Source organism: Chenopodium album, chromosome 26, assembly GCF_948465745.1.
Source record: "Chenopodium album chromosome 26, dcCheAlbu1.1, whole genome shotgun sequence".
NCBI lineage: Eukaryota > Viridiplantae > Streptophyta > Magnoliopsida > Caryophyllales > Amaranthaceae > Chenopodium > Chenopodium album.
In genome coordinates this window covers 3569656-3591215 of record NC_137859.1, presented here as the reverse complement: position 1 = coordinate 3591215, position 21560 = coordinate 3569656, and the positions used below count along the sequence as shown (strand labels likewise).

The 21560-nt window shown below is 34.9% G+C and overlaps 4 protein-coding genes across 4 annotated transcripts; all 4 read right to left on the bottom strand.

Annotated features, from left to right (window-relative positions):
• Positions 1-461: 461 nt before the first annotated feature.
• LOC145618526 (phosphoinositide phospholipase C 4-like) lies at positions 462-3986 on the bottom strand. The gene is made up of 9 exons (XM_081673296.1): positions 3672-3986; positions 2662-2858; positions 2335-2470; positions 2047-2247; positions 1688-1920; positions 1398-1515; positions 1128-1271; positions 931-1017; positions 462-802 (listed from the first exon to the last, which is right to left on the bottom strand). Exons 1-9 carry the CDS (start codon positions 3984-3986, stop codon positions 509-511), a joined length of 1725 nt encoding a protein of 574 aa, XP_081529422.1. The 3' UTR covers positions 462-508.
• Positions 3987-6635: 2649 nt separating this feature from the next.
• LOC145617276 (putative pyridoxal 5'-phosphate synthase subunit PDX1) lies at positions 6636-7944 on the bottom strand. The gene has a single exon (XM_081671973.1). It carries the CDS (start codon positions 7802-7804, stop codon positions 6866-6868), a length of 939 nt encoding a protein of 312 aa, XP_081528099.1. The 5' UTR covers positions 7805-7944; the 3' UTR covers positions 6636-6865.
• Positions 7945-10963: 3019 nt separating this feature from the next.
• LOC145617936 (uncharacterized) lies at positions 10964-15628 on the bottom strand. Its single transcript, XM_081672708.1, has 6 exons — positions 15321-15628; positions 14063-14631; positions 13036-13225; positions 12837-12901; positions 11977-12187; positions 10964-11872 (listed from the first exon to the last, which is right to left on the bottom strand). The coding sequence occupies exons 1-6, from the start codon at positions 15444-15446 to the stop codon at positions 11567-11569; spliced, it is 1467 nt and encodes a 488-aa protein (XP_081528834.1). The 5' UTR covers positions 15447-15628; the 3' UTR covers positions 10964-11566.
• Positions 15629-16957: 1329 nt separating this feature from the next.
• Positions 16958-20150, bottom strand: LOC145618433 (E3 ubiquitin-protein ligase APD2-like). The gene is made up of 10 exons (XM_081673202.1): positions 19809-20150; positions 19573-19679; positions 19147-19272; positions 18970-19066; positions 18747-18821; positions 18572-18654; positions 18314-18460; positions 17966-18038; positions 17475-17841; positions 16958-17201 (listed from the first exon to the last, which is right to left on the bottom strand). Exons 1-10 carry the CDS (start codon positions 20098-20100, stop codon positions 17126-17128), a joined length of 1443 nt encoding a protein of 480 aa, XP_081529328.1. The 5' UTR covers positions 20101-20150; the 3' UTR covers positions 16958-17125.
• Positions 20151-21560: the final 1410 nt, after the last annotated feature.

Below are 21560 nucleotides of genomic sequence, written 5' to 3'. Positions count from 1 at the left end.
CTAACCAATGATCATCATATAAAAAAATCTTAAATGAAAAAAAATATTTACTTTCCCGAGTTTTTAGAGAGCCACGTAGGATCTAATTTTTTTAGCGCGCCATGTAGAATTATAAATTTTAATTGTAGCCAATTAAATAAGAGATTATTAATTTTTTTTTAGAATTAAATAATTCAAATGCCACGTAAGCAAAATTGGCGAATGAGATTTTTTAGTTTATATTAATTAAATATTAAATATTATCTTTTAATATTAGGAATTTTATCTAAATATATAACAAATTTTAGCTCATAAATACAAAAAATAAAAAAAAAAGTAAAAATAAATCAAACAAACTGTGCATCGCACGGGCTTCATCTAGTATACTAGTATAAGAAGAGTGCTTTCCTGAGATGATCTACAAACTATACACAACAAAAGTGCACAACATATATATAAATCGTTTTTTTTTTTTTTGAACAATCGTATATATAAATCGTTTATATCTAAGTCTAAAAAAAATAAATTATCATACAAATTGAAATCTCATTAGAAGTTTGACCGAATTGAATTTTTCTCCCTTACGACTATACAATGGAATTGCATGGATTCCAGATCTTAATTCAGAAACAGGTAAACAAGTTTGTCCACCAAAATCATCTTTCTTGTCATTATCATGCTCATGAACTTCAACTCTTAACAATGCTAATTCAGGGACTGTTAGTGGAAATGTGAACTCTTCATTCCAAATGGGGATCCATTGATCATCCTTAATCGCCGTCATCTGCATTGTTTCATCTGCTGGAACTCCTGCTATACCAACCTGCCATAAATTTTATATCTTATATGACGCAACCAATTATATTGCAACCGGTACTAAATTTATGAAAACTCGTTACAACATGAGATTAGTAGTGAATTACTAGTAACTAATTGATCTAATTAACTTACTTTGGTATAGAAATCTGGTGGGGAATACTTGTCAAAATGAGTTTTCTTGAAGTCCATTCTCCAACCATCTCCCATGTAAATTTTCACCTGTTTTCATTACCCGAGTTTATGGTTTAGGTCGATTTTTGATCAAAGAATGAATGAAAACTCTTAAATGAAGGAGCTTATCATGACTTCAGAGTTTATAAGAAGTTAACCTTTAACTTTGTCTTCAAGGGTAGTTTTACTTTAGGATCAAACACTTGATTACCATCAACCAAGAAATCGGGTTTTTTGACATAGCCACATCCTCCATTGCCTCTAAACATCCCGTGCATTTGCCAGAGCATTTTTCCATACCCCTGCATTAACAACATAACTAACATTTAGAATGAAGGCTTACTAGTTATCAAGACTGATTAATGCTAATCGAGTCTAGTATGAAGTATTGTGCTACTTAATTAGAAAAAAAGAAGGTAAAAAATCACCTGCATGTTAAACGCAACCATTTGAGCTCCATGCATCCAACCAACAAAGGGATCATAGTTTGAAGAGTTAAAGCGAGTGCCCTTTGGGTAAATCCTTAGGATATTTTTTTGCGTAAACCTGGAAAAGGATGAATATTATTAAAGATATTATTATAAGGCCTTTTGTTCAACTTATTAAAGTGAGTTCCAATCAATAAGAATTAATTTCAATCAACAACAATTATTAGTATAAATCATCAGATATACTTGTGAATTGAACTAATTAAATAGCTAGGCATATGTCTTTTTACCTTACAAGATCCTGTCCTTGTGAAACAACAGCTGTCTCGAGTTTTTGTTCACTCAAACTAATTCGTACAGCTTTACCAAGATCATTCTTAATTGCTTCTTCCAACTTACACTTTCTCTGAGGAATAGCAATCACAGACTTATACGCGGTTGGTTCAAAACGTTGTGATTTATCTTGGCTAATGTAACCATTTCCATTTATTTCATCATGCTCACTCTCAGACATATCAATAATCTACAAGATGCATTATTATATTCACATAACAAAGAATTAGTCTAATGTATAAAAGATGAATCAAATGCAACAATCGTAAACAACTAAACAATAATCTGTATTCGAAAATCAGAGCTAATAGAGCACCTTACGCTGTGATGGATGTTCAAGATCCCTCTCTGAAGAATTACTACTGACATTAACCATATCAGTTTCAGCCTGACGACACTCTTTTGGTGGTTTCGTCGAAATAAGTATCTTATGCTTCAAATCTTCAGGGGAAGGAAATTCTTCAGGGTAAACCGAGGGAGGGTAGTACAATAATTCTCCAAATGTTTGTGTGATCATCTAATGAACAAAAGTGGGTAATAAACAAACTTAGTAGCACAATATTAGACAGTAATACGAAGTATAAGTCAACCTTAAGAGTGGTACCTGAGCAGCTTTAGCTTGAAGTCTTGGTTTCAAGTGATCTTCAAGTGTTATAATAACAGGATAATCTGATGATTCAAATGCATGATCTTTAATTGCTTTGAGACATGTTAAGAGGTCCACTGGAGTTGTAAGGGTTCTATGATTCCAACATACAAAAAGCGAAATGTTAGATCCATGATGTGATTTTACTAAACGACCCTTTACAAATAGTCGTGCTAATCCTAGTTCTTTATTTCTAATTTATCACCCGATATGTGGGTTAAGGTAACAAGTTTTACACGCGTACATTATATATTCAGGGATAAAAGAATGAGATAAGAATAGAACCTGCCATGAAGAACATTGATGCCATCTTTGTTCGAATTAGACCACAAATCAAGCTCAATAACTCGAACACCTTGCCTTAATGCTTTTATAATGAGTTTATCACTACAATCACTGGTTAATTGATTCCCAGTGAGATATGAATTATGACCAGTGTATATGAAGTAGTGTGACAATGGGGCAGTCATATCTTGATGAATCTACATAAATAACCCCAACTAGTATTAGTGTAAATAAGTAAATTACATTGTTAGAAATTAAATACAAGTATTTGACTACAGAGTATACACTAGGCATAATGACAGTACATTGGCAAAACATGGAGTACCAAACTTTTCGTATTGAAATTCCGACATAAATTTTGGGTACCAACCCAAATACTTTAACCGACAAATCTAGTTGACATCCACCTCATATCAAATTGTTGTAGAACAATTTATCCAATCCTACGTCAAATTCATGTTTGTTTTTTATTTTGTTTATACCAACCATTTTTATCTATCCATGACATATGGATATTGGCCCATTTTTAAAATGTGCCAAATTTCTCAATACTACCAAGGTCAAAAGATAAAAGCCCAAATTGATTATTTAAGTCCATTATCATTACTACGAGTATATTGCACGACAAAAGGTAGAAAAGACATCATTTTACACAAAGAAGACCCACTCTCATTCTTTAATTACCCCCTTAATACTTAATTATTTTCTAATTGAATTATATGAAGCATTTATATCTATTTTAATGGCGCTAACGAATTGTAATGAAATAGTACATAAGACCAACAATTTTAAACAGATGTAACACATACATTTGCAACAAAGTTGCACAACATAATTTCTTTAATTAGTGATTAAATTAGTAAAGACAACTGTACTACAAAGAATAAAAACAAAAAGGATTAGTACTTTAATGAAGTAATTCTCACAATCAACTTGCTATTCCAAAAACTTAAATAAATACAAGTGAATAAAAACAAAAAGAGTACAACTAATCTTAATCTTAATCTTACCTGAGACTTGAAAGGAGGATTGTGGTCAACAGAAAAGAGATAGTCGAAGAAATCATCAAATGTAAGAGACTTCCTAGTAAACTTAGCAATGTGATGGCGTTGATTCAATACTTCCTCCACTATTTTCTCGGCATCGGCGATCGTAGTCTCATGACCCCCTTGCACCTCCACTAGGAAGCGCCGGAGTTGGTCCGGCGCCATGTAAGCTCCACCACTTGTATACTTCTTAAAAAGGTCTCGTACTTCAGAAGGCGGTTCGAGGTCTATTAACCCGAACCGCCTAGTGAAGCATAAGCACACTCTATAGCTCCCCATTAAAAGTATAGGTTTCTTTAGTGTAGATTTGAATGAAATGTGAGATAAAAGGGAGGAGAAAGAGGGTGTTTATATATGTGCTTACAATAGTCAATGGAAGGTAGATCTGTAGATGTTGCTTGGAAAAACATATGCGCGGAACTTTTATTTCTTAATCGTGTGAATTTGTGAAACATGACGAAGGTACCATGATGGTAAATGACGGTCATTGATTATTAACAAAACAAAATTATGGTCATTGATACATGTATTATGGAAGTGTATCCATTATTTTAAATATATATGAGCATAAATTAAATAAAGTGTAATAATTAATTTGAAACAGTAAGAGTACATGTGCTTATTTTAGTCAATAGGAGAGTTGAACATGTAGATTATGAAATATTAAGTAAAAGTTATTACGCTTATTATAGGTATAGTGTTTCTTGTTTTCTAAAGCTTTTTTTTTTTTTTTTAATTCATGAATTCATTAACAAAGTTTTGGGAGAAAAGCTCTAACCACTTGAACTATCTCTCACTCTCTCAACAAAGATTTTATAAGATAATAACAAAGTTAAAATAATGTTTTGTTTAACCTTTTGTTGATGTAAAGATTAATTTTAAAAATTAGGAGTACAAAATTACTCCGTATATCATAATAACATAGTTAAAGTACTACTCGCATATATCATATTTTCATATGGAGTACTACCTAATCCTCATCTGTCAATGGGAACATGAGTTGTATGGTCACTTGGTCAGCTTGCTATTCAAATGTTCATCACGGGAGAAAGTCATTTTTCAAAATAATTGTCTCTCTTTGAGTATGACTTGTGTGTGTATATTACGAGTACAGCATATTTACAGTTTATAAGAATCATAACTGCTTTGAAGGTTTAATTGCTGTGTAGAAGTTTCACTTTTAAGAGTCAAAGTAAGATCTCAAAAATCGTGTGATAGCCTAATAAAATGGGTTAAATTTAAACAGAAAAATCCCAACAATTAGGGGACGTTATCATATTATTAATATAATCATATATCACATATTCACATAAATTAAACAAGGTTCACCTAATCCACCAATTGACAATATTAATTCTGACCTCATTGATCTGTACTGCTTCTGCATTAACTTATTTAAAATGACCTTAAAATTATAAAAGAAGGTTAAGAATCTCAGAGAAGCAGTACATCATTATGATTTTTTATTTGTATTTATTTATTTTTTCTTTTAATTGGTGTGAAATATGAATATCTAATAATTTAGTAGGAGTAACAAACTTCTTAACTAATCACACATAAAAATACAAGTCAAGGCACAATCAAGGATTTATAAAGCTGACATTTTATTATTTTAATATAGAAGAATAGTTGTTCACATGAGCTAGTCCATGGATAAAAAGGTCCAGTTTGCATTACAAACTATTCGAAAAAAGGCCCAATTCTCATGCTTTAGTCCAATTTCAGCCTTAAGCCCATTACAGTATATACCAATTCTATTTGCTCCATGACTTTGTTATTATACTCTGTAATCTGTATTATTATTGTCTGAGCCAACTTGCAAAAGTGCACCCCTACTAACAAGACTAAAACCGTGAACTCTTGGATATCACATGACTTATATGTGAAGACTGAAGCATCTGAAGGGGATTATAACAGGGGCTATTATAGGTGGAAGGATAAGAAGCAGAAGCCATTAATGCATATAAGAGGTGATCAACGTTGATAACGTAATTTGAACCAGAAAAAAATAGTACCAGTAAAACTTTGCAATCGATTCACTTAAAAGGGTGCATAACCAGCAGAACGTGATATCCCTACTGCAACTATCAGTAAGCAACTAAGCATCAAAGAAAGAAGTGACCGAAGAGCCAATACAGTAGTCATCTAGTCAAGACCTGAGAGCTACTTGATATCTTGATGATAAACTCTAGAGGAGCAAATTTTAAAGGTTGGCAAATGAGATGCATCAGAGCTTTTAATCTGAATTGGGTGCTTTGCTGAAACGACTATATAGCACCGGACAACAGCAAAACACCCGATATACCAGGAAGGATTACAGACTAGACCATAAATGACCTCGGTTTGGAGGTGGGGTGGAGGGGGTGAAGCTTCTTTGGAAGATGAAAAATTTTAATGACTGAAGGGCAGAAAACAAACCATATAGACCAGTCATCTTCACTTTAGAAGCATTCATGTAAACAACATGGATGAAAAGACAAAGCGAACAACGACCCATCACAAATAAAGAAGATATGAATCTCCTAAATTGTGCAAAATATATATCCAAAATTGTGGATGGCAAAGCAAAGCACTAATCACCACATACAGATGTTTAACCAATTTATTGAAATAACAACATCTAACCTATTCAATATTCATCACTTAATAAACTAATTCTTCAGATAGATTTAGTCAAAGGACAACATGCTTGTAACCACATAACAGTAATCAATTTGTTCTATAAATTTAAACACTACTCTTAATCCAAACTTAATTTCTATTTTCTAATTATTAAACAATGAACAACTGAAACCATCCCAAAACATCACAGGACATTCGAGCAGAATATATCAACAAAAACATCAGAAATTAACAAACTTTTCAACAGTTCCATGGTTAATAATATAATATAATTAAGCAGTAAAAGATATAAAATAAAGAATTGAATCAGGAAAAACAAAAAACCAATTCATTTCATTAGAAAATGGTGAATAACATCATATGGTTTTAATCATTCCTTTTTCAATTTTAAACTACTATATGAATTCCAAATCCAAAAACAACATAAAACTAATCACTAAAACCTTAATAAAAAAAGAAAACAAAACAAAACAAAACATAAACTCTGCTTTTAAATTATTGTTTCTTTATAATTGTAACATTCATTGATTGATTCATCACTCAGAACGAGCAGCATACCTCTCAACTTTCTCATCATTCAAATTAATCCCAACCATTGCTTCACCCAACCCACAACTGATCTCAGCCAACATCTCCGGGTCACTGTAATGCGTAACAGCCTGCACAATCGCCCTCGCCCGCCTCGCGGGGTCACCACTCTTAAAGACTCCAGACCCGACAAACACACCATCACACCCAAGCTGCATCATCAAAGCCGCATCGGCCGGTGTCGCAACACCACCCGCAGCAAAATGCACAACCGGAAGCCTCCCAAGCTGCTTCGTCTGCATCACTAGATCATACGGTGCACAAATCTTCTTAGCAAAAGTGAAAACCTCGTCGTCATCCATGTTTCGCAGGACACGAATATCACCCATTACAGACCTAACATGTCTCACTGCTTCAATGATATTCCCAGTGCCGGCCTCACCCTTGGTCCGAATCATCGCCGCACCTTCTCGAATCCGGCGAAGAGCTTCACCCAAATTCCGGCAACCACAAACAAAAGGGATCTGGAAATTATGCTTGTTGATGTGATTCTCATCATCAGCTAGGGTTAGAACCTCGGATTCATCGACATAATCGACGCCAATAGATTCGAGAATCTGGGCTTCGACGAAGTGGCCGATTCGGGCCTTGGCCATGACGGGGATGGTGACGGCACGTTTGATGTCCTTGATGAGTTGGGGGTCGGACATGCGGGCGACGCCGCCTTGAGCGCGGATGTCGGCGGGGACGCGTTCGAGGGCCATGACGGCGCAGGCGCCGGCTTCTTCGGCGATGCGGGCTTGTTCGGCGTTGACAACGTCCATGATGACGCCGCCGCGGAGCATTTGGGCGAGGCCGACTTTGACGGAGAAGGGGGATTTTTTGTTGGAGGAGGTTTCGGTGATTGCGCCGTTTCCGTACACGGTGACAACGCCGCTTCCTGACATTTTTGTGAGAGAAAGCTTGAAGAAGATGAAAAGATGAAGAAGATGAAGATGAAGATGGAGGAGAGAGAGAGAGAGTGGAGAAGGAAGAAGGGGAATTTATGGATGGGATTTTTGGGGAGGGGAGATTTTCTGAGAACCAAAACAGGGTATTTTTGTATTTGTATTTGTATTTTTATTTGATAAAAGGAGAGAGGGTGGCTATCTTTGTCGACTTCTTCCCGTGGTGTGAGTTTTTTTTTTTTTATATTTTTTTTTATTATTATTATTATTATTATTATTATTATTAATTTTTTTTTTTTTTTAAAAAAAAAAAGAGAATAGGAAAATGATAAACCTATAAATATTTTAAAATTTTCACAAGAAAAAAGATAATTTTTTTGATGGAAAAAGGCAAAATTGGAAAATTGATCATTAAATATATCATGGATTTTTAAGTTTATGATTTTCTTCTACTCGTATTATGTTTGATGGTTGATGTGACGATGGATCATGATCATACTAAAATTCATGTAATTTAAGTTTGAGAATGATAGGTTTTGTTTCGGAGAAACAATTTTAGATGGGTTCGGTTTATTATAAATAAAAAGGTTAAACATGAACAACTCAAAAGTAATACGTACTGTTATTAAATTGCATAAGTTTAAATAATTTCGTGAAGGAGAAAATGATTAACATAAGTTAAGTTCATGAGTTTATACTTTCACATATTATTTAGAAATATATTATACATAACTTTAAGGGCTGCATATAAGAAGCTAAAAATGAAAAGAAAAAAAAAACAATTGAAAGTATTACATTAATTACACTGATCTACGCATGATTTTGTCATGTATTTCTAATTAATACTAAATTATAAAAGATATTAAATACTTATTTATAACCCTAAAGACTACATATAGCAGAACCCTATTATTTAATCCTCTTTTATTACAAAAAAAAAAAAAAAAAAATGTATTATATAAACCTACTTAAATGAGCCTTATTTGGTTATTGTTATTTTCCTTTATCAACAAATATTGCTTCATTTTTCACTTTCACATGTACAATTACTCGGTTTGTCACTGCATACTATTTCCAAATTTCTAATCTTGTGGTTTTGCCCTTAGACCCATGGCTAGCCTATGTCTCCTAAGGAGGAATTAAATGCAAATGGGTAAAACAATAAAACCATGACCACGCAGGTGAGGAAAAAGGGGAAATAGAGGTAGAGAATAGGTCTAATTTACTAGGAGTACTTGACAATTTAACATACGTGCAAAGGAAAAAAAGAGAGAAAATTGAGGATGGGTTCACATTATGTTAATTTATTTACTCTATTTATATGTAAAAAGTACTCCACAATTTAATGCTTTATTTTAAGCCATCATAGCTATCGTTCTTACAGAATTATACTCCATGTTACCATTATATTATGGAGTACCAATGATGCATTCAAAATTTTTACAAAGATGTCATGTTATAAGATATTTGAACTACTACGGGCCTATTTTCTCCAGATTATTTTCAGTTCAGTTTTTAATTTCATTCCTCTCATAAAATATTCACTTTAGTTTAGTTCAGTTCAGCTCAATTAATCAGAACAGACTCTACATTATAATAGAGGCGCCATGCCATATTGCCATGACTGCCTCTACTCGATTTTGCCAACGTAGTTATTACATTACATGCCGCCATGCCGGGATGAGGGCATGCTCTAGTGGTCCGGGAGCACCCGGGAAGAGTAGCAAATATCTTAGCCCTGAGCGACTATACGTCACTGCTTTCCTCAAAAATCCTAGGCAAAGTAGTCATTTTTAATCATTGTAGATACGCTTGTGGACTAAATTCTCCAGTTTTCTTTATTATAATGATGGATACTTTACTTTAGTATATGCAAAATATATAAAAAGTGGAGTGGAAACTGGAAAGCCGCTAATTTGCCATCTCCTCCAGCCTCCACAAACAAATTAAAGTGTGTCACAAAATCTACCTTTATTAAATTTCCACTAATTAATAATGCAGGCCACTAAATTACTTAACTGAGAAGTGGAAGATGCCAAATTTGACAGAAAATATGGATATGAGAATCATATTTTGACTCGTCTCCCTCTTTTAAAAGGTACTCATATAATCTTTATCAACACCACATAAACAAAAGTTGATATTTAGCCATGTTTGTCACTATGCTCTACCAAGTTGTTTTTCTTTTTTAAAGAGCAAAGGCGCTACTTGGCTGCCTAGTAACCACTATAAAACATATAAAAATTTACGAATGCAACGATTTTTAGACTATAAATTTTTCAGTTTATAATTAAAGATGACATTAGATTGTGTTGGACCACCTACCACAAAAAGTATGGTATTGTGGCATGTGGCGGTGTGGCCTGCCATGCTTGGGCTTTTGTATGAATAAGTTCGGCATTAAATGGCATGGTTAGTGAATGGGCTTAGCTATGGCCATTGGCTGGGCCTTAGTTAGACACAAAGCATGTTGCACATAGTGCGAACCAAATCTATTAAATTAAGGGAAAATAAATAAAAACGGAGATTAGTTATTCGCATAAAGGCTCGTGGTAATCTTGATTTTATGATTGAAGGCATACATAAATGGATAAATTGCCATAGTTTAAGCTACCCTAATGGTCTCCCATGGACTTGTGGGTTCATGGGAATCACTCCAACCACTTTTCATTGTACATTTGAAAAAGTTGAAATTGTCCAAAATAAAAGGCTATACTATACGAAATCAAAACAATTTTGGAGATTTTGAGACTCGGTATTAAAAACTTACAGATTCATAGAGTGCGCATATTGGGGTCCTATAATGTTGTTTGGAACCATATGATCATTGGTTGATGATGGCAAATGTATTTTTGATTTTTATAATTATCACATCAAATTTGCAAATTGTAGCTAGTAAACCAGATATTTTGGGAAGATAACCTAGTTCTGCTTTTTTATCTAAGCCATCTTTGGTTGGAAGAACAGCAAAAAAAAAAAAAAAAATTGGTCCTTGCTCACTTGAGCTAACCACATTCAAGATGAGCATTGAGTTGATAGATAAAGATAATATCATGATAATGTACAAGGAGATCAATAAATTTGCCTGAAAGCTGCACATATTTAATGACTGAATTCAAAATAGAAAAAGAAAATTATTAAAGCGCTTAAATTGTACAGTACCAATAAAGGAAACTGGAAATATGCACTGCAACTATCAAGTATAAGTGTATGTATTACTGGCATTTCTAGTACAAATCAACTGACCAAACTGCCTCTTCTATGAGCAGCTTCCATAACCAGAGAAACTCCTAGTTGATCCCTGAGATCGACGTTAAACAGTCCAATCTTGTGTGTTTTCTTTTATAGTTATAAACTAACCTCTTATTATTGTAAGAAATAGACTACAAGTAATACCCTAAAATGAGTAACATCTACCCAAATAAATAAATAAAATAAAAGCCTCAGGATTGGACTAAAAAGTCAAAATCCTTAGGGTGTTTTTATCATTGCTTTCCAAACCACTAACAAAGAATTATATACTTGTATACCATAAACATCCATCATCAAAGAGAATGAAGAGGATGAGAAACAAACACATCAATTTTGTGTTGTGTACTGTGTAGCCTTTCTATTTGCACTGTTAAAGGGGGCATCAACTGGATTCCTTTGATAAGATTCCAGTAAATTATATCCTGCATATCATATCATGATATCATAATTGATACCCCATTAATAATAGATACCTTGTAACTTAGAAGGTGACTGAACGATGTAGCTCTATCACGTTTTCATTATTCTCTCCTTCAGCATTTTCCCCCTCTTTAGTATCCTGCCATCAGCATTAGGGAGGACACATGGGGGCATAGATGAAAGAGACGTAGCTGACTGCTCTAGGAACTGCTTCTGCTTTGGCTCAGCAAAGCAAAGCAAAGATTCGATGCAGACTTCCTGAGCAGATGAAGGTGGAATTGGCTTGAAGTCTTGTAACTTGGAATACTCCATAAGGAGATGAAACATGTAATCGTATACTCGGTCCATGTTTAAGGAATCCATGTAATCTTGGCCAGCTTTCCCCATAGCCGCGGCCTGTTTTCAGCAAAACTTCTGACATTACTAATTATTGCCATGTCTGGCAGCAGATTGATTTTGCCAAACAAGAAGACAAAATAAGAGGGGAAAGGTCAAGCTACCTCAGCAGGGTGTGAATTACCCCAGTCGACAGCCTGCTTTATGTTTGGGCATAGATCAGTACGGGGTACAGGCCAGTAGTTTTTCTTTGGCACAAGGCCACGGGTAAAGAAATCTTCATACTGAGGAGCTATTAACAGTGTAAGGGAGCCACATGATAGTATGTATTTGAGACTTACAGACCAGGCATACCCTTCAGCATAAATTTTATACCTGAAACATGTAACATGTGTTAAGCTAGAATTTTACTGATGTGCCATACCTCTAACACTAACAAGAAACAGATCATGATCGGTTTTGTTCTATTCACCTAATAACCCTTCATTTAAAGAATTGAACTTAGGTAGCCTTTATCTAGTTACATGAACATATTGCCCCTAATTTGAGCTTATGTGCCCAGTACAAGCTAGATGTCCCTTATCTAAACTTATCTTTCCTAAAACTTATTTATGTAGAGTCACTAGAGTGATGTATGCGAAATTGCAAACATAAAAAGTGATTATCTCAAAGGGAAATTAGATAAAGGTGCATCTAAGCATCCTACAAGTAAATAGGAGCAATGTGTTTAAAAAGCCGTTTGAAGTCCAGAAAATTCTAACAGCAAAGTGTTCACTTAATTTTTGTCAACAGTAAAGAGAGAACAGATAGAGGTGCATCCAAGCATCCTACAATCATGGTATTACAAGCTGCTTGGGTCATAATTTTAAGGAATTGAGACCTGTTAAGACAAACTCCTTTCCTTAGTGCCAGTAAAGTCTTGACACTACATTAAAATTATATACTGGCAGCCGGCACAAATAAATCAGCATTTTCTATCTGTATGGAATGATTTTGAAGATGAAATTTAAAGAGAGTGGCTTGCCTATGATCACACTGACTAGATAGTTTCGACTTCTTGTACCCAGCTCTTGCTTCTTCTCCCCAATCCTGTATATTACAACAAGGACTAACAAGATAAATTAAACCTAGCTTTTGAAAGATCACTAAAACTAATGCCCTAACATAGATATTATTATTGTGGATAGGGAGGTAAGAGCATATGTACTATGTAGGCTTCTCACCTGACGAAGTATCTGTGTCCTCCATTGTTTAGTATCATTACACTCCAATAAGGCTGAACGGATTGGGGAGCCAACATCTGGGTTCCCTTTCCAGTAGGCGTAAGGCCATTTCTTTGGCCAGCTTCTAGAACGAGAACCTCTTTTTATATCTCTAAACTCCGCATCCCATGGTCCTAAGTTCACCTCGGGCCTGAGACAATATCCAGTTACAAAAGTTAGTTTGATACATGCAGGAAGATAGTAGAGTCTATATATTCCACGAAAAGAGATGGTTGAAATAAATCCTACTATCATACAAGCAAGATACTCAGATATGCTATCAATTAAATAAACAAGAGTTCCACAGAGGTCAGCAAGTGTATCAAAGGTCGTTTAGGTCAAGCATGTTTACTAAAACTCTACTGTCATGTTTGCAATTTGCAAGCAACTACTTTATTGAAATGACCAACCAAAAGATAATGTATCATTACATAAGCTCATGGAACTCGCACTGAGTTTCTATTTCATATTTTGCTTGTGGAGTTGGGGGTTAGAATCCAGCCAAATAGCTTTCACAAGGATTGATATTCCCCTTATCTTCCTCCACCCCCATTTACCAAGCACTTTCAAATCAAAACATCCGTTTGCATCTTCATCAACATTCAACAAGTGTCCTCTCGAGGCCTTACAAAAATTTAACCAACTTTTCTTAGAGAAGGCTGGTAATAACAGACAGTAGGTAAAACCATACATTCAGGCATCTTCAGGAAAGAAGAGGAACTGAGTGTTTTCCATAGTGGTGGCATGTAACTAAGGATTAGACTTCAAAATAGACATCCTCCAATAATGAAACAACATGTTCCAGGCAGGTTGACCGATATACAAAGCCAATTTTGTGTTACAAATATCTTCAACACCACTACATCAAACTAATGGCAGCAACTGAAGTCATTGAAGAATTGATTGAACTGATAAAATAGTCCTATCTCCTATGTTGCCAATAACATTTAGGATTTACCAGTAAACAAGAGTGTTAAAAGATACTTACCAACCCCAGAAAGACCAATCAGGAAATGGGATGTCGAAATGTTCATTAGTAGTGCAGTACCGGAAAAGTGGCAACGGCCTTGAACGATGTTCTGTTCTATTGATTGCAGGCTTGTCCATACAGTCAAACATCAAATCAATATCAGGGACCAGGCCAGGATATCTTTTAAGAAGCTGTAACAACCCCCATACAGTAAACATCATACGACTTTGTACACAAGCATAATAGAAGTCCACAAATAATCGACCCCCAACAATTACAACTCGAAAAGCTGCATACTCCTTTGCTTCCATCACACGCTGTAAACTTATTCTGCTTTTGGACCATGGCTCTAAGTCTCTGTGTATATATCTGAAGAATGCAGGACATGATGCAAGTTTAGACGGGTCAAGTTGTGGGTAATTGGGGATGGCATTAGAACGACACTGGAAATATTGGCATTGTACAATTTTAGTAGCCCGAGAATAGCTCGTTCCTTCATCAAAGACTTTTGGCTCAAACAAATGCCATGGTGTGGGCTTTAAGTTGTGTCCTGCAACTGTCTTCGTCTGATATGCAACATCATCAACCTATCGAACAAAACACTTCTTCTCATTAGACAAATTAACAATGCAAAATGATTATAGTTCAACAATCTTAACGTCCTAGGACAGTCATGGCTTAAGCTCAACAATCAAAGTTGCCAATCACATGGATCATTCATACAAATTCTGTTTCGATAAACGATAATATGGCAACATTTTCCATATAACAATCTGATACAGGAAGCAGACCTCATGAAATCAGTACACAAGAAACAAATCCGAAAGTCTGGTTGCACATGGCTCAACAACCCCAACATATATAATACTAATATTACTATACTTAGTTCAGAACTACACTTTTTTCCATAAAAAGAAAGAAAACAATTCAATATTTTAGAGATTCATCCACATCACATTCTAGAAATATGCACAATCAATATAAATAAGATGAAGACAAAATATCATCTTTTTTTACAGAACAAAAAACCCAGAAATCTACGTTAAAACAATCCAAGCAAAAAGGCTTTAAATTATCATAATTATCATCAGATCTCAATTCATTGTTGCTAATCACCCAAAATCAGAAACCAACATTGTAATAATCTCATAAAACAAAACCCCATCTGATTAAAACATTAAATCATGAACCCCAACCTTGAAACAATCAAACGATCACCAAGTGTTCGACAAAATGCCTGAATGAAAAAAACAAAGAAATGGGAAAAAACAAAGACCTTGAGAACAAGAAGAGCGGCAAGAGAGAGAAAAGCCAAGAGACAAACAGAGGAAAAGAGATAAGGAGGAGAACGAGGGAGCGAAGAATTGCCATGATTAAGCTTCGAACGCAACCCCATTGCCATTACAATTAATCTCAAATTTGTTGCAAAAAACTAAGGAAATCCAAACTAAAGAAACGAACAAGAATAATGAAAAGGGTGAGCTAAGAAAGTGGTAACAGAAGAAACCATTTCTATTGATATTGTTGCCGCTAAAAATCATCATATCTCTCGTTAATTTCTCCTATTCAATTGACTTTCTCTCTCTTTCGAAAAATTGGATCTTTGGCCAATTACAATAAACCACTGGTTCTTGTACTATGATTAAGCTCTTAACTTTTTGGCTGTTTTTGTGTTTGGGTCCTACTACTTTTGCCTTATTGGTTAGATTTGGTAGGTAGTTATTGTTCGTTGGTCCCACGTGTCAAGGTGTTGGGTTCCCGCCAACAACTGGTGATCACTTCGAGTGGGTCCGGGTTGAGTGAGCTAAGGTGGCTAGGTTGGGTTGGGTTTGGATTAATTTGGACTAATGATCATTAAATTGGAAAATTATCAATACCAAATCTATTAACTATTACTAATGTAGAAGAGGCCGACGGCATCATTGCTCATGTGTCGCTTTCTTAATAAAAAAATTTCTGTCTATGATGTCATTTTTTTTTTCGGCCTAAATGCAATGACGATGTCATTTTTTTTATTTTGTTTTGGTAGAGCTATCATATTTAGCATTTTTGAAATTAATATATTTTTTTGCCTTACAACTAAAACCTATCAATTTATGTAGGAAATTCATAGTTAATCTTGAATAGGGAAACATATTACCTATTGAGATATCTTGGAGATTATGTTAATTTTGTTTGCCATTGTAAGAAAATTAGAGTCATGAGTTTGGAGTCATCTTTTGTCCCTTGAGTGGTTGAATTAAGAACTTGTCCTCCAATTTAATTCCAGTTTAGAAAATTCAATCACGCAATCAAGTTAGTACTTGTTAATAAAGGATATTGACGAGAAATTAATTAAAACAATAATTAAACAACCAACTAATCATGGTCCTAGTTTCCACGGCTAATTCCTCCAATAATCACAAACTAGTGTACTATGCAAATTGCAAATCATGGCAAATTGAGTTTAAACTGTAGACTGCTTGAAAGATGGGTAATATTTCACTATAAAGTCATGTTATTCCATATCATGATCCGTGATTCTTAAGGACATATTGGCGTGGTGCCAAACATTATTGTTATTCAATAGTAGTGAATTAGTGATCCTAGATTACTGAAAATTGGAATATTACTACACTTTTGGATAATATGAACATTGTTCACCACTTGTTCTTGATTTTCTATTGTACCCTTGCCACCATTATGAAAATACAAGTACATGGGATAAGAGAACTGAATTGTTTACTCCACACAGTTATTTAAGAAATCTCGTCTTTATTTTGAGTTTTTAGTTAGATATCATTGCTGAAAAATGTGAACTTCGACTTACTAATTTTTAAAGAGACAATATATAGTAAAAATGTCCTCGTAGTTTGTTCGCAACCCTAAAGTCACTAGACGCTTATGTATGTTATCAAAGCATGGGTTGCCTGTGTAACAAAACTTTAGGTCAGGCACCATGAAATGCCTACTACCTTCTAACATTCCCCTGTTACATGAACATCCAAATACAAGCCAAAGAGTTTAATTCTATTACATTGATTATCTTCAATAGAGGCTGATAAACATAATTTGTTCACACCAATTATATCTAAACTGTTCTCAAACTGAAAATATTTTCCTCACTTTCTTCAGCTTCCTACGGCATATGGGGCATGTACCTGCCTCTTCAGCTATCCTGCAAAGCCGATTCCATAGGTTAATAAACAACAATCTAAGTAAGAATCCATGACCAAAAAAAAAAAAAAATAGAGTGATCTTAGGCCGGTCTTGTTAGCTCTGTTTGCCTGTTTTTACTGATTAAAACTAAAGTATTCTATTAGTGTATTGGTTACTGATTAAATCTGATTTTACTTGCTAGAATATTTTGCATGTTCTGTAATCGTTATATTATAAATTGAAGAGCAAGAGGCCTTGGATTATAAAGCATAAGATGATAACAAAAACTTGCCTTGATCCACAGCTGAAACAAGCAGCACAATGTCCACAAGGCAGGAAGAAACAGTCCCTGGGAGCATCAAAGCATATAGCACATGAACGACGAGTATAATGGCTATGATGAACTTCTCTTCCTATTGAGACTTCCCCTTCAAGGGAGTCCTCTGAAATCATCTTCTCTTCAAGACCCTGATCCTCATCGCTGGGGATTGAGTCATAAGATGAGCCCCAATTTGAGTGATCATTGTTCTTATGGGAAAGCAATGGCTGTCTTCTGTCAGCTACACTTTCGCTCACTTGGTTTCCAGCTTCATCTTCGGTGTTAGATTGAAAATGGTAAAGGTATCTGAATAATACTAAAATGAGTGCTGCAATTATACCTGCATTCCATTATTAATGATCCATCATCCATATGTAGATAAACTTATACAATAGCATGCACAACTATAATCAATTGTACTGCGGTGTATTCCTTAAAAGGGTATTGAGATGCCGAAATCTTACATGATCCACCACAATATGTGACCCATTGTGGTCCAAAAGAAACTTGGACATACCAATCATTATCAGTCTTAACCTGGAAGCAATTAGGAAAGATGAGTAACAATAGTTTTTTCAAGCACTTGTGTATTAATTTAGGAGCAAAATGATAGCAGTAACATCCGTCTTTAAAAAGAGGGGTACACTTAAGTAGTTTAGTTGCACAGTGAAAAGGACCTGTACACCTACTCACCAATGCATTAAATGGATGCTAAATCTAGTTGTGTATGTGAAGAATTTAAAATTTGAGGATGGCTGAAGTGATTATTGATTTAAGGGGGACTCGAACTTGGGCAAATCGATAAATATTACCTGTCCTGGACCTGGAGATGTTAGGACAGCTGCATTAGGCTTCAGAAGGATAAGCTTGAAGGTGCAAGCGCGATCTCTTAACAAGCACTTGAAATGGGCATCGGTAGTATTGTACAGAAGAGACATTATGGTAAAGTTCAGGTAAACCTGTTAAAATGAAACTAGTCAGACGTCAGAGTCAATTATAATCAGATAACAAGCCAAGTAGCTAAAAAAGGGGTGAGATAATAATCTTTTGATAATAAGCATGATCACTACCTCTGCTGTCTCCAGGTTCAAGTTACCAATTGCTACAAAGTAGGTATCAGACTCTTTGATGTCTAGCAAGATATTACCACTTCCTGCACAAGATATATTAATTACGCACATAAAACCTATATATCTAAGACGGGAAAGTAATTATGTTAATTTTATTCAATAATTTTTATCACACCATAGATTATGTGCCAAGACATGGTTGTATTAGGATAGGAAGGAGAACTTATCCACTCTAGTAGACTTCCTCTACCTGCAGGTTAAAAAGAATTAAACCAAGTTAACTGGGTGTTGTTACTACTCGAAACCTCTTTTAAGAGTTAAGACCCTTCAAACTCTTGTAATGTGCTCTTAGTATCTCCAGTTCATAGGATACATCTAGTATATAAACTATCCTGTACCTCGAGCAACTACAAAAAACAAGGAGGCAGAGCCAGGGACTTTGACATCATAGGATACATCAACTCTAGATCCAGCATTCAGGTAATAAGCCCACTCCTGCATGAAGTGCATTACAATGTCTTAAAGCTAGTGATAGACTTAAGGGAAAAAAACTTGTGATCGTGTGAAGAACCAACCTTGTGAAAAGCAGGCTCTATAGATACAGTGTGGTCTTGTGACCAAACGGTTTCAACATCAAGTGAAGGAGACTCATGGAAGCCGTAAAGCATTGGCCCAGCCGTTTGATCATCTATTTGCTGTGCCTACATATTAGACAAAATCACTAATAAAATTGTTACTATACTACCTATGGTACTCAAAATCCAATTCTTAGGTCATCAGACAAGAGTCTGTACGCTTTCAAGTTTCAGTGTCGTTATAAAAATTCAACTTCACATTTTTTGGTACAAAATGAAGTGTCATGTGTCCATATCCATGTCAAAGTATCAAGGAATCGACACCCATGATTAAGGCATAATGAAAAGTCTTTGAGAAACAGGGAAAGATAAAATAAAATATGAAGAATAAACACAAACTATAGAATCTATATAAAAGAAAATAACCTTAATGGAATGCACAAAGAATGGGTTGGATTTGATCAAGAATGAGCAGTTTGGCCCCAGTTGTAAGTTGAATGATCCATAGAATCCAAGAATCAGAATCATAGATGCTGCTGGTTGGAAATTCCAAAGATTTAAGCAAACCCCAAGTGAAAACTATTAGCTTTCAATTGTTAGAACAAACCACAAATAAGAAGGAAAAAAAAAGGAAATTAAGTGCCAGTAATAAAGTGACTAACCAAGGAACCAGAAAGTGAGTAGCACAATCAAACAAGACCAAGCATCATTTCTAGCATCATCTGAACCCCAACTGATGAAAGTAATGTGGAACCACTGGAAAACAAGACTTGGCTGCCAATGCCAAAGTCGCGGCCTATCAAGAGGCTGCTGCTGCTGATCTTGCTCATTGTGCACCTCTGTTTGCTCTGATTCTTCTAGCTGTAAAGCAGGGGATGCAGAAGAAGAAGGAGCATTATCATGATTAATTGGTGATAATGTTGAATATGTTATAATATGCTCTTGTTCTTCCATTTTATGAAAAATTCAGATAATTGTTCTGGATTCATAGGGTTCATTTACTAAGGTGAAGGTACAAAGTAGAGAAGATTGTCAGTCTTCATATGGTACTTACCCTTCTTATTCCTAAGAATAGTAGTTGGTGACTGTTAGTTGAAAATTTTACAAGTCACATCACTTTTATGTAATTCATAGTAACATGCAAAATTTCTTCTTTTTACTTCTTATGTCAAATATATTTGGATTAGAAAACAATGAATAATTCATTCAACAACAATGAATAATTCATTCAACCACATACAAAATCGTCCTCTTTATACTTTATACCATTGTTGTGTGACATGTCAATTAATTTCCAAGGCATGAAGAGAGTAATATTTACTCTATATAACAAACCGTTCCTACATTTAAAGCACTCGATCTTGGTGGTTTAAATAAAATATACTCCATTTGTCCATTTGATGATTCAAACAGTCATACAACTACACTTACAATTTACAAACATACATATGGAATTCAAATAATCAACAACAATACAGATAGAGGACTGCATAGACATTAATAAGACCTGGGATGCCAAGTTGGTTATATGAATAATCATCTCTTACAATTCTTTAGTACTAATGCAACATAACTTTGAAATAGCCACATTGATAAACCAAACTCATTCTCAGGACTTTATAAACCTATTAGTAGGCTGATTATGAATCCAAACCAACTTATATGACCTCAGGAGACAACCCACATCTTCACTTCAGTTTTGGAAATATTTTCCTGTAAGCGTGGATTATAGCATTTAATTTTAGACAATTTTCGACTATTCCATTTAGGTGATTAATTAGCACTACCACTTTTCCTTTAAACGGTCAATTACCCATTTACAACTTATGGTCCATCATTAACTCAAAGCCACCACTACGTGACTTTATATAACCAACTATTGGGTCATATATGGTTCCAAACCATATCATATGGCCCCGAGATGCATCTCCTGCAATCTAGTGATTTTTCGATACTTGGTTACAAAACTTCTGAAATTAGTCTGATTTTGTGTATTATAGCCTTCAATTTTGGACTTTCTTGACCCAAAATGAAAATTAGTCGGGTTCTTCTCATGAATACCACATCACCTTGAGAGGCTATTTGAGTGCTTGTAATCAGTTACTTTGCCTTTAAACCATCAATTTAGCCATTTACATACACGCCTCCCTTAATTAACTCAGGCCACCATTGGCTTTTATATGAACGATTGGTGGTCATATATGGTTCTAAACAACATCGTATCACTCCGGGACACATCCTTTATAAACCCAAGATTTTTTGACACCAAGTCTCAAAACCTCCAAAATTGGTCGAAAAACGTAGATTATAGCCTTTAATTTTGGATAATTTTTTATTTTTTTTGAATCGGAGAAGGAAAGAAGTCAGATGTTTTATATGGACCACACAACTACTCTGGAGGCAATATGGGTGAA